This window comes from Oreochromis aureus, linkage group 8 (assembly GCF_013358895.1).
Source record: "Oreochromis aureus strain Israel breed Guangdong linkage group 8, ZZ_aureus, whole genome shotgun sequence".
NCBI classification, from domain to species: domain Eukaryota; kingdom Metazoa; phylum Chordata; class Actinopteri; order Cichliformes; family Cichlidae; genus Oreochromis; species Oreochromis aureus.
This window is the reverse complement of record NC_052949.1, coordinates 19,967,090-19,979,431: the sequence shown is the minus strand read 5'-3', so window position 1 is coordinate 19,979,431 and position 12,342 is coordinate 19,967,090. Positions and strand designations below refer to the sequence as shown.

General features: G+C 40.0%; 1 protein-coding gene across 2 annotated transcripts; it reads left to right on the top strand.

The window, feature by feature from the left end:
- Window positions 1-645: 645 nt before the first annotated feature.
- Window positions 646-9,543, top strand: slc6a16b (solute carrier family 6 member 16b). Of its 2 annotated transcripts, none has more exons than XM_031739419.2 (12): window positions 646-742; window positions 2,880-3,093; window positions 3,818-3,975; window positions 4,330-4,450; window positions 4,554-4,729; window positions 6,094-6,204; window positions 6,299-6,540; window positions 6,683-6,866; window positions 6,966-7,167; window positions 7,565-7,724; window positions 7,831-7,993; window positions 8,999-9,543. In XM_031739419.2, exons 2-12 carry the CDS (start codon window positions 2,880-2,882, stop codon window positions 9,236-9,238), a joined length of 1,971 nt encoding a protein of 656 aa, XP_031595279.1. In that variant the 5' UTR covers window positions 646-742; the 3' UTR covers window positions 9,239-9,543. The 2 variants fall into 2 exon arrangements, with proteins under 2 accessions (XP_031595279.1, XP_031595278.1); XM_031739418.2 differs by lacking the exon at window positions 646-742 and adding an exon at window positions 1,823-2,185.
- Window positions 9,544-12,342: the final 2,799 nt, after the last annotated feature.

Here is a 12,342-nt window from a genome sequence, read left to right as displayed (position 1 = left end):
CATCTGTCCAAAGGATGTTGTTCCAGAAGTCTTGTGGTTTGTTTAAATGCAACTTTAAAAAGAAGCCTTTCTCCGCTGGGCAACTGTACTTTCATGAACTTCAACATTTAACATGCTAACTGAGATCTCTAGGGTCTGAGATGTAGCTCTTGGGTTTTTTTTTCTTGGACAGTCTAACCTTGGGGTGAATTTGCTGTTATGTCCACTCCTGGGAAGGACTGGAGAAGCATTAACGTTCCACACCAGAAAACTGGAGAGGTCCTCACACTTGCCGAGCAGCCGAGCATCAAAAAATTAAGTGCATTTGATTAACAACACCTGCTGCTTTTTTTTTTACCATCTTATTTCCTGTGAAAATGATACCCATGATGGCCGATTTCAATATTTCACATTTTTGGAATTTAATTAGAACATAAAGATTATTATTTCACACAATCGAAAGAAGTGCATGTGTGTGTGTGTGTATGTGTGTGTGTGTGTGGTGGTGGTGGTGGTTGGGTGAAACATGACTGCACAGTGTACATGTTTGATTTAAAGGGATGAGGTGGGTTTCTCAGAGAAACTCACAAGTGGGGTGTCATATTTCATAACAGTAATTGACAGGACAAGTCCCACTTTATCCGCCAATAGAGAGGTGGGGGCGGAGTCAGTGAAGTTGGTGAAGCTTGACTTTGGTTTAAGGACAATTGAAAAACTATTTCAAGAACCTCTTCCATTACAAGGACTTTGTTTACATCACAAGGTATTTATCATTTATTAACTAATACGCCTATCCATTTCCAAACGCGTAGATTGGTAGTTTATGAGTTTATGAGTGATACTAGAATGCTCTATTTAAAACTTCCAAGCCGGCATACGTGGCATTGTGCGCGTCTGTACGCGTGAGAAAAATGTCCATCCTTGCTCGGAGTAGAAATTAAATCTAGTAAATATATAATCTGAACAACAACAATGCTGCTACAACCACTCACGGGCACGAAATTCGAATCCCTGTAGGCTGTAAAAGCCATGTTGAGACTATTGCATCAGCCTCCGCCTCCCTTGTTTTCTTTTATTTTCTTATTTTGATAAAAGTGCGAAAACTGGGCAGAAACAAAAGATTTAGTGGTGGCAAACATAAAGGTAACAACTTAACCTGGATAAAGTGGCATTTCCCCACGTGTTCGGATTTTAACCATCTATCTGGCATCATACATGAACACGTGTCAGTGGTGAATGCGGGCTCTGCCTGTTATGTGCGCAGTCGAGGCTCAAATCGCTAAAATCTAGGTGAAAGCTTTACCCACTGCGGGTGAAGTAAACAGTGGTGCATTATAGTTAACTGAAGTTAGACTAAATTAACAACCCAGTTTGAAGAACATGTTTGTTAACCAAAATAAAATAAAAACTAGACTTTGGGGTGGGGGGAAATTAGTTTTGTTCTTGAAAAACTAAATAGGGATGTCTAAAGTTTTAATCTTTGTTCAGTTGGTCAACAAAGGTAGCCTGAGGGGGCCTAGTACATATGTTTATTGAGACGTGTGTGTTTATATGACTGAGTGCCAAGTGCGCTCAACTTTTTAACACTCTAAAGACCGCGTGTACCATAATGACAAAAAAGAAAACATCATAAAATGTATTTGTAATTTTTACACGTCTTTAAAAAACTTTAATTTTGAAATTCTTAATAAGTTTGTCATAGTTTAATATTTATGATTTATTCGTTTATTTATTCATATCAACTTCCGTACTGTTGTGTATTTCATGATTTATTGCATTACAAGCGATGTTATAACCAAATGTTATAACATATGGATTTTGTATCACTTTTATTTTGAAAGTAAAACACACATTGGGAGTGGCTTCACGGCGTCGTGGCGCGAGACCTGCGGAAGAACGCTGCTACATCGTAGTAAACGGCTTAACAACGAAAATGCCGCGTTTATAACATGGCCAGCGATTATAGGTCTTACTTTAGTATTTAAGAATTTAATAATAGTGGTTTGAGAAGTTTCTAGCATGTTAGATTAAAGAAGGAACATAGAAACAGAACAATAACTGAGCTCGATATTGTTTTAGTGATAGATCAGCAGCGACACGTGGCCGTTTCCTCTAACCAAAAGGAGGGATAAAAGATTATCGTCGTTGCTCTCCGTTACTTGCCTCTTTTTCTACCTCTTCGTTGACTACACCCGCTGCTTGCCAGGTGAGTTTGGCTTCATGTTAAGTGTCCGCTTTCTGTAAGCTCTCCAACAGCTGAGTTCAGTCAAATGGTCGAGGATGCTCTTGGCCATGATGCCATTGCATCAGCCCAGATACCGCGCAAAGTCACTTGAAGGGTGCTTTAAGTGCTATTGAGAGTAACTGTAAGTGATATGGAGTATATAATTGGGGATTGTGTCAAGAATGATTTTATACTTGGGTTACCAGGAAAATTCATTCATCGCCTGGCGGCATAGCGGGTAACAGGCAGTACAGTGCCCCATGCAACTAATCCTAGTCCTGCCATTGATGTAAATGATGTGGCCTAAATATTAGTAACACCTCAAGTTGTAGCAAGTGTCAGTCCAGTCTTCTTTGAGTACAGATCCCAAAATTATAATGAACAACTGTGTAAACAATTTAAAATAAATCTGGAAATGGTAAAATTAAGGAAGTTGGGGTTCTTGCAAGGTTTTTACTGATGTGGAAACTGAGAATCCACACAGACACTACCACACAGGCTAGATTCCTTTAGATAGGCTTAAACACCAAGGTGACAGTCAAATGCTACCTGGGACTCCCCATTAGTTTGTAGAACTGAAGAAGCATCTTGGGTGAGGTGATAGTGATGAAAAGTGTTGATTTGCATTATTAATCTGTTTGAAAACTTAACATTCTTTCATTTTGCTGCCTTTCAGATGGAGAAGCAGCCCTTGCCAGCTGATGATGACAAGACAGAAGCCACAGAAGTTGATGGGCTCACTGGAGAGAGCAGCCCGCAGGAGACGTCTGAGCCAGACGCCCGAGCCGGATGGAACAGTAAAATAGAGTACTTTTTGGCTCAAGTGGGATTCAGCGTTGGACTCGGCAATGTCTGGAGGTTTCCATATTTGTGTCACCAGAATGGAGGAGGTAATCGCCTGCGACTCTTAACCACAGTAGATCGCTGCCACGCACTGATTTCCTGGAAGGTTCAAGAGATCAAACGTAGTCATTATGGGGAGAGGATGTGCAGCTTCTTCTCTGCTCAGTAAAGCAGGCAAACACATGTGAAGAACGTTCACTGTTAAATGCACTATATGAATCTTTTTGTTCTTCGCTGTCTTTATTAGATTGTGTTTCCGTGTCTTAAACTAACACAAAACACGTTAAAATCACACCACACTACTGAAGTACAGGTCATGTGACGTGTGGCATTTCACATCACTTTGCCCCTATTTGGAAAAGTTCACTTTAAGTTACCAAAAATAAGGGAGAAAAGCTGTATCAGAAGTGGGTGGTTGTGTGGCAGAGCATATTGTTTTCAGCTCCTGGTATACGCCTCTCCACGTAGGGACTTTTAAAATATTATTTTGTAATGATTTTCTTGCTTTCCCTCAGGAACTACTAAACAGAGTAACTGTCTTTGCATTACTGGACAAACATGTGATCAGACCAACACCAGAAATGAAACAATGGAGTTGTGTGTTAGCAGTTTTAGGGTGAAAGTCTAATCTGTATGAGACAAATAGATCAAACTGGTGTTGGTGGAGGAAGCACTCAGAGCTGTCCTGCTGTCGTGCTAGTATAAACATCTGCTTCTCCTTTGCACACGTGGTGTTGCTCTTTTGCTTACTGAGAGTCATTCTCTTCCCAGGAGCCTTTCTCCTGCTGTACATCCTGCTGATGCTACTTGTGGGCATCCCCTTGTTCTTCCTGGAGTTGGCAGCCGGTCAAGCCATCCGACAGGGCAGCATCGGAGTATGGAAATACATCTCACCCAGGCTCTCCGGCATTGGTTACTCCAGCTGTGTGGTAAGATAACAACTGTTGAATGATTAACCCTCCTCGCTTCCTCTTCCTAACACTATCAGTTTGGGGCTGCACGATTTACAGATGGCTTTTTGTGCAGGAAGCTTTTATGAAGGAAAAAGTACTTTTTATGTATTAAAAGTTGTTTGGATAGAGTGGTATACCAAATTTTTTTACTTGTTACCAAATAATTGTATTAGTCTGTCAGGGCCACATTCTCTTCTCCATCTTGAATGTCAGGACAGTTGTAGTTTATGAGAACAGGACTTGCTCTTTCATTCTGTATGGCCTACAGCCATGCGCATACTTTCTTCTTCTCTGGTTTTAACATATTATCTTGTTTTCAACTCTTCTCAGGTTTGTTTCTTTGTGGCTCTCTACTATAATGTGATCCTTGCATGGAGTCTTTTCTATCTCTGGAACTCATTCCAGCACCCATTACCTTGGGAGAAGTGCCCAGAAGAGGGGAATGTAACAGGTAAACGCGGCGCATTAAGGTTCAAAACTCACAAAGTCGTGAGCACGAGTGGTGTCAAATGTAAGCATAGTAATTTGATGTGTGTTTTTCCTTTTCTCACCAGTAAAGGAATGTAACGAGAGCTCTCCCACGTCATATTTCTGGTACCGCAAAGCTCTGGATATCACAGATTCAATCGATGAGACAGGCTCTTTCAACACTTACATCGTCTGCTGTCTGCTGGCAGCCTGGACCGTCGTGTGTCTGGGGATGTTCAAGGGTATCAAGACGTCTGTAAAGGTACCTGTCCGGTCTTATTGTGTGCATTTGTTATAGCGAAGCACCTTTATTATATAAGTTTCTTCTTCAAACATCTCAGTGTTAAGTGACTGATGAGCGTGTTTATCCACACTATAATATACACGCTGGTGTTGTGTGAATCCCATTTAAAGGAAAAACTGGCGACTCCATTAGAAATTATGCAGGAACAGGTTTGTTTGATAGCTTTAAAGAAAATAATTGTTTTGGAAATGAAATATTCATTCTAGCGTTTACTTGGGAATCAGCTGATTAGAAAACTAAAATAACAAAAGACAAGTCCTTCATTTGTCTTGCTGAGTAACACTGACATGCAGCGCTGCTTGCTGTTTACGTCTCTCAGTTGGGTTAAATCCCTGTCATGTGTTGGATTTCAGGGTTACTCTGAGTGACTGAATCTGTGGAATGCGTGGCTTACGTGTCGGCTGACCTCAAATGGCAAAAACTATTTCACATGTTTTAATATTTTTGTAAATTTTAATTCATGGCTCATACCGTGCTGTTTTTCCCCCCCTAATGCATTAAACAGTCTTTTCTCTTTGGTGCTGTAGACCACAATGGGGGACAAACATTTTAAAAAAAGGATTATGTGGTCCAAGTCCAAGAATTTTGTCTTGCCTACAGTAAACGCATGACGAGGATGATATGTTTTGTCACTCACTCACTCACTGAGCTCATATCAGATGATTCCTGCTGTTTCTATCACAAGAGCCATATGTTTTTGTTGTGATAAGCACAGGCAGTCAGCGAGGGAGGCCCAGTTGAAACTTTAGGTCTTATTAGGACAAATTTGTTGGCACATTCTCACACCATTATCCTCTTTCTTTACTGCATTGGTATTTAAAATTCTGTTTTGCTCTTTTTGTTCATTTTAAAATATTGTATTTATTTATTTTTATTATTCAACGGCTATAACAAAAGAAATTGCCATATAAATGGGATAAATAAAGCTCAAGCTCCACACTGCTCTAAGTCTCAGACAGTTTTTTCCTTCTCCTGGCACAAATGACATCAAATGAAGCCAGCAGTTAAAACCTTCTGTTTGCCAGGGACAGCCAACCAGGCAGGCAGGTCTCTTAAAGGGACAGGAGCTAAAATGGCTTGTTTCAGTCACAGGATGAACTAAGGGGCTGAGCCCCAGTGCATGATGAATAGGGGTTATTTTGAGCTGTAAGCATAATAAGTCTGTTTTAATGTCTTATGCAATTGTAATGATGCAGTAAACAAAGTTTACACGTCTGTAAATAGCTTTTAATGTTTAAAACCATGCTGACGTCTATACTTAATATTATGTGTTTATTATGATGTGTTTTGCGCACAGGTAATCATTCTTTCTGCTTCCCTAGGTGATGTATTTCTCTTCCATCTTCCCATACGTGGTGCTGTTCTGCTTTCTCATCCGAGGGCTCCTGCTGGATGGAGCCTTTGAAGGAATCGGCTTCATGTTCTACCCCAAGGTATCGGCAGATAAAACGTCTGGTACAGAGAAAGAAAGAGAAGAGAAAGAGATATAAATAGTTCTTTGACACAGCTTTTGTTTCTGCAATGCAGCTGAAAATCTGGGCAGATGTGCAGGTGTGGCGGCAGGCAGCTACGCAGGTTTTCTTTGCGCTGGGCCTTGGCTTTGGGTCCATTATCGCCTACTCTTCCTACAACCCCAGGAACAACAACTGCCACCGTGATGCCTTCACCGTCTCCTTCATAAACTTCCTCACATCTGTGCTGGCTACTCTGGTGGTCTTTGCCGTGCTTGGTTTCCGAGCTAAAAACAAGGCCATGGAGTGTGTAGCCAGGTATGTTTAATTATAAGACTAAAATGTGTGTTTTACATCTACAGTGTCATGAACACTGTTGATGTAGCTGAGGGAAATTGTGTTTGGATTTTCAAAATTTAGAAATGTAATATTTTTCTGTATTCTTTTGTCTTTTTTATAGCAACTTGAAAGACCTGTCAAAACACTTCCACGAAGGTCTTGTGCCCAATAACGTGATGCCACCGTTTAACTACTCTGATCCCAAATCTGTGGCTCTGAAGGACTACAGAGTCTGGGTCAAACAGTATGGATCTATGGTGCCTGGCAATTTAACAGACTGTGACCTGGAAAAAGAAATGCAGAAGGTAAACATTACGCTTCTTAGACTAGTTTCAGTTTGCTTACGTGGGTGATGTTATAATTGGCTTGCAAATCATGATGACTAAAGCTGTGTTTATGTTCAGGGTGTGGAGGGAACAGGTCTAGCTTTCATCGCCTTCACAGAGGCCATGACCCTCCTGCCTGGCAGCCCTTTCTGGTCCGCCCTCTTCTTTCTCATGCTACTCAATCTTGGACTCAGCACTATGTTTGGCACTATGGAGGGCATCCTCGCCCCCCTGAGTGATCGCTTCAAATGTCTGGCGAGGAACAAAACCAAGCTCACAAGTAAGAACCAGTTTTACCTCTTCTATTGTTTCAAAATTCATGCATGACTCAAGGCAGTCAAAAAGATTGGTCGTTGACAGCTGTTAAACTGCACATCCGTCAATACTGTAAAGACACTGTACGCAATTAAGACTGAAGAGACTATCCAATGAGAATGAAGAACGACTGTCATATAACCTGGTATTAAATACATTAGATGGTTACCCAGTGACCAGCCTTCACTTCAAAGTGACAAGTGAGGCGTTTCCAGTGTCTACATAGCTTCAGACTTTGAATCTGAAACTAATGTCCTTTAATAACATTTTTATGTCATCCACTGAGTTCTGTTGTAAAGGCTGTATGCTGACATTAAAGAAGATGTTTTTTTCTCAATAACAACATGTGTGTCTTGTCGCAGTTGCCAGCTGCATCATTGGCTTTCTGCTCGGCCTGCTCTTCACCCAGCGCTGCGGGAACTACTTTGTGATGATGTTCGATGATTACTCTGCCACACTGCCACTCATCATCGTGGTGGTTTTTGAGACTTTCAGTGTGTCTTGGTTGTATGGAGCTGATAGGTGAGGTTTCTATTCAGATTGTGGCTAAATGAAGTGTATTTTTTAACCATAAATCTCACAAAAGTCTTGTGTACTTTCTTTGTCATTTTTTTCCTTCTCAATAAAGATTCCTTAACGACATTGAAGGAATGCTGGGCTGGCGTCCCAGTGTTGTTTACAAATACCTGTGGAAATACATTTGCCTGCTTGCTATGCTTGGGCTGCTCGGAGCCACCACTATCCGCATGTTCCTGTCTCGCCCCACGTATATGTCATGGAACCAGGAAAAGGTATGAGGTTATTTATTAACTTTATAAAAGTCTTGAACTACCCTTTATTTCCTTATGAGAAAGAAGTGCAGGAATTTATTGAAGCATCTGCAAACATACATGCAAACACAGTATATAAGGCAAAGACAATGTTTACAATTCTAACAGGCTTGAAAGCAAATATTTAATATGTCCACCTTGATTCTTCATCACAGCTAAGTTAGGAAAGCTTTTTGTGTAATTTCTTAAAGTAGCTGAAAGGCCAGGCTCAGCTCTGTATCAGATTTCCCCCCCCCCCATTTGTTCAGGACATTACTTTCAGATATTGCTCATCTGCTATTGATAGTGTTTTTTTAGGCCTGTCGTTTCTTCTTTTGTCCCCCACTTGTCCGATTTCTTCATTTTTTAAAGGGCACACCGAGCTGAGATATGCAAAGTTTCAGTTATTAGCTCTTTGGGAATCACATTGTTGTCGTTTTTAAGCCTGTCGAACTGTTATGTTTGGCATTTTTCAAAGGATTAGATAAAGAAATGCAAAAAATGGTGTGTTTGCAACTGGTTGCTAGTAACAAAGTGCCTAGAATTTAAATTTGTTCTTTGCTAAATTGTCTCTTATGTGTCAACACAACTCAGTCGAGTGCTTTTTTTTATGCTTGAATAGTTCATTGTCAGTGTTAAACGGCCAGTGTGCAAAGACAAGCTTTGAATGACTTTTAGAAAGCCTGGAGAGCTATTGCTCAAGACCACTGAGCCAGACGTGTAAGAACGTCTGGCTCATTGGAAGCAAAACATAAAGAAATGAGGGGTGGCTCCAGACTACTGCAGATTAGTTTAGAAAGATATGCATTTTGTGATTGCAGGAAAGAAAACAGCTATTTGAGAAGAGATTTTTGCATTTGTGCTTTATGTTTTATTTGGAGTTTACTTTTAATATCCTGAAGCTCAATTTATTACTATCTTTTACAATACACTAAAGCTCTTAACTGTTTAATTGCCTGAATGATTCATTTGATTTTATTTTTTCAGGCTTCTGAGGAGTATTTGGAATATCCTGATTGGGCTCTGGCTGTTTTGGCTTTATTAATCATATTTGCCACATTGCCCGTGCCAGTGGGCTTCATCCACGCTTTTCTACAAAAGAGAAACACACAAACTTCCAGGGATGCAGAGAATGGTCACTACAGGATGGTTAACACTGAGGAAACTGCTATGACCGACTTTTCAGCACTGGAACATAGGAATGGGGACGCTGCTCCGGTTTCCTAAACCCTCAACAAATGGGCTGTATTTAAGGAGAAGGAACTTATCAGTGATATATAAGCTGATGTATTATAAAAGACACAGTTTGTTACTGAGCCTTGCGGTTACCTCACTTGTTCAAAATGCGAAACACATCTACATAATGCCAGCTGTTAAACTGCATATCCGTCATGGCCTCTGTGAAGGCGATGAATTAGGCTACGTTCACACTGCAGGTCTTAATGCTCAATTCCGATTTTTTGATCAAATCCGATTTTTTTGTCTGCTTGTTCACACTACACATAAAATGCGACATCAAACGCGCTCTAGTGTGACCGCTCAAAGCGGCCCGCATGCGCAAAAGAAGACGTCACACACAACTCGCTCTGTTTAGACCCAGAGCAAACAATATTGTTTGACTGATTGCCCTTAATATAAAGACTTCGGACTTTATGTTTCCAAATTTTTGCTTTAAGTTATTTTGTTATTTACATAATAATGCAAATAACCTAATAATGATCCTTTTTGCTGTTTTAGAGGAGCGGTGCTTCAAAGGATAGTTGCAGATTTCTGTCAGAATCTGCAGAAAATACAGTAAAAATAAAATGTTCACATTTCTCCAACGTGGTCTTCCTAACAGTTTCACCGGATGGCAAGAAATCGTTCGCGATGTCCTATCGGGCGCTTCTCCGGTGCTGATAATTGGCGTCTGTCTTGTGTCAGTGACGTAAAAGACGGATTTAATGCGACATGACCGTTCACACAGCAGTCGCTTTCTAAAACATCGGATATGTATCGGATTCAGGACCACATATGAAAGTGACCCAGATCGGATTTGAAAATATCGGATTTGTGCCGTTCACACTGTCATACCATGATCGGATATGGGTCGCATTGGGTCAAAAAAATCGGATTTGATGCGCTTTCGCCTGCAGTGTGAACGTAGCCTTACATTAAAAGAGGAAGTTAAGCAAGAAAGGTGATAAGCTGCACAGCTTCTGTGCTGTTGCTCACAGAATGATGGAAGACGCTGGATTGTAATCCAGGGTCTTCACTAAAAGGACATGAGTTCCCAGGAGTCTGTGACCTGTAGTATTAAACTATGTTTTCTGTTACTACCACTAATTACAGATGCTGCCAAATTAGTCAGAAATATTCCAAATGGCCATTTTAATAATTTCCCTTCTTTTTAAACTTTTAAAGTCAAAGTAGATCTAGATGCTAAAGATGCTCCAGCAGCTTTTAAAAAGTTTGTGGTATGGAGCAGATAATTTATTGGTTTGTGAAAACTACTAGGTAAAATTTCCATCAAGTTATTTTTACCAAAGTTAGTGTCCAAATAAGCAAAAATATGCTTTTAATATAAGCCATAAATATTCTGTGATCCCAAAGCAAGTGTTGGCAACCAGAGTTTTGACCATCAGAGCCTCTGCTCCTGACCACTGCCCAGTCCACAATGTATGGAACCACACAGTACCTCCTGCTGGCAGGGTTGACAAACAGTTGTTTTGTTAATGTTGTTACATACTTAACATTCATTTACATCCTCCTTTCATTTTCGTAGTTTCTTTTCCTTCTGTTCGTCATTCATTACAATAACCTGTGAATTGTGATTGATCATGAGCCGGCTGAGCTACTACGTCATTAACCGTTCACTGCTGTCTCTGTTGAGGTCAGACTTGCAGTGACTGCCAAATATTTTCATTGTATGTTTATTTTCTTCCTGAGCAACTTGGATTAATACCTACAGTACAACACAGTACAAGTTTACTATCACGTTTACTCCAGAAATGAGTCGCTTTAGCTACGTATGCTGCTGTTCAGCACAACATGTTTACAGTCAAGAAAACACAACCGAGACCAGACTCTGTGTTTGAACTTGATAAGATATTAAACACTACGTAAGCAGGTGTAGCTGCTCAGGTTATAATAAACATGCAGGCTAGCATTATTTGTTCAAGGAAACAGCTGATAAATGTGTGGTGAGGTTTTTATGTCCTCTGTTTTTTAAACTCCTCGGTAACAAAGCCAGTGCAAAAAAAATCTGCACGTCTGTGTATTTAGAGCACAAAGACTGACTGAAGCTGTTGTCAAGTGACATCATGCCTAATGCAACAAAAAGATAAAAAGATATTTCTATGGTGTGTATATATGTAAATGGTACATGTAAAATAGTTTTAAACAATAGCTAAACATTTGAGTAGCTTTTTGTAGTTGTAAATGGGAAATTGCATAAAGGACCTTTTGTGTATGTTTTTTGTAAAGATTAATATATTTTTTAGACTTCATTGCTCTGTCATATCGTCTCACAGCTGCAGTGTTTTCTGATGTAGTTTTTCCGTTTTAGCAGGATACAGTTGAATGAATTGACTTGATGGGTCATTATGCTGTTTAATCCCGGGTGCCTTTAGCTCTAATAGGGCAGAATGAACAAACCGTTAAAAGCATCCCAGCGTTCTTGTAATTTTAAAAACATTTCTTTTGACATTGCAGTAGTGTATAAGTAGGCCGCGAGTTTGTATAATGTTCAAAATGTATGTAAGATACTATTGTTGTATTATATGTTGCTGTTCTTTTATTAATAAACTTTAGCATCTCATTTGTGTTTGAAAGTTCATAAAGTCTTGATAGATAATGGAAAAAGTGTAGAAGATTTCTGCTGTCCTGTTCTTTACTAAAACATGCTCTTTCCACTACCTGCCGCCCATCTGCACAATTATCTTCCTGGGAAAGTTGAAGCATATCGAGACCCGCCGAGAGGTAAATGTCTGTGCAGCTATAACAAAGATGATACAAAGACAATATGAACATTTGTTTTTCTTACAGCCAGCAGAGCTTGCTGGTGTGTTCTGACTCTTTCCAGCTGTAACAGAAAGAAAGCACATGATAGCTTTCATTTTCTATAAATCCCCAGCAGCTCATTTACAGAAGGAGTGCAGGTGAAATGAAACATGAGGGAGTGGACCTATTATAGCTTTTGCTTTCAAATCTGTGTTTTAATTGTCAGATAAAGAGAACAGTCAGTGTTTTTCTTTGTTTTGTTTCTCTTTCTTATCTCTCAGCCCTTGAATATTCTGAGAGTTCTTGCAGGGGTTCAGGCACGTTAAGGTTCAAACTGCTTAGATCAGGGG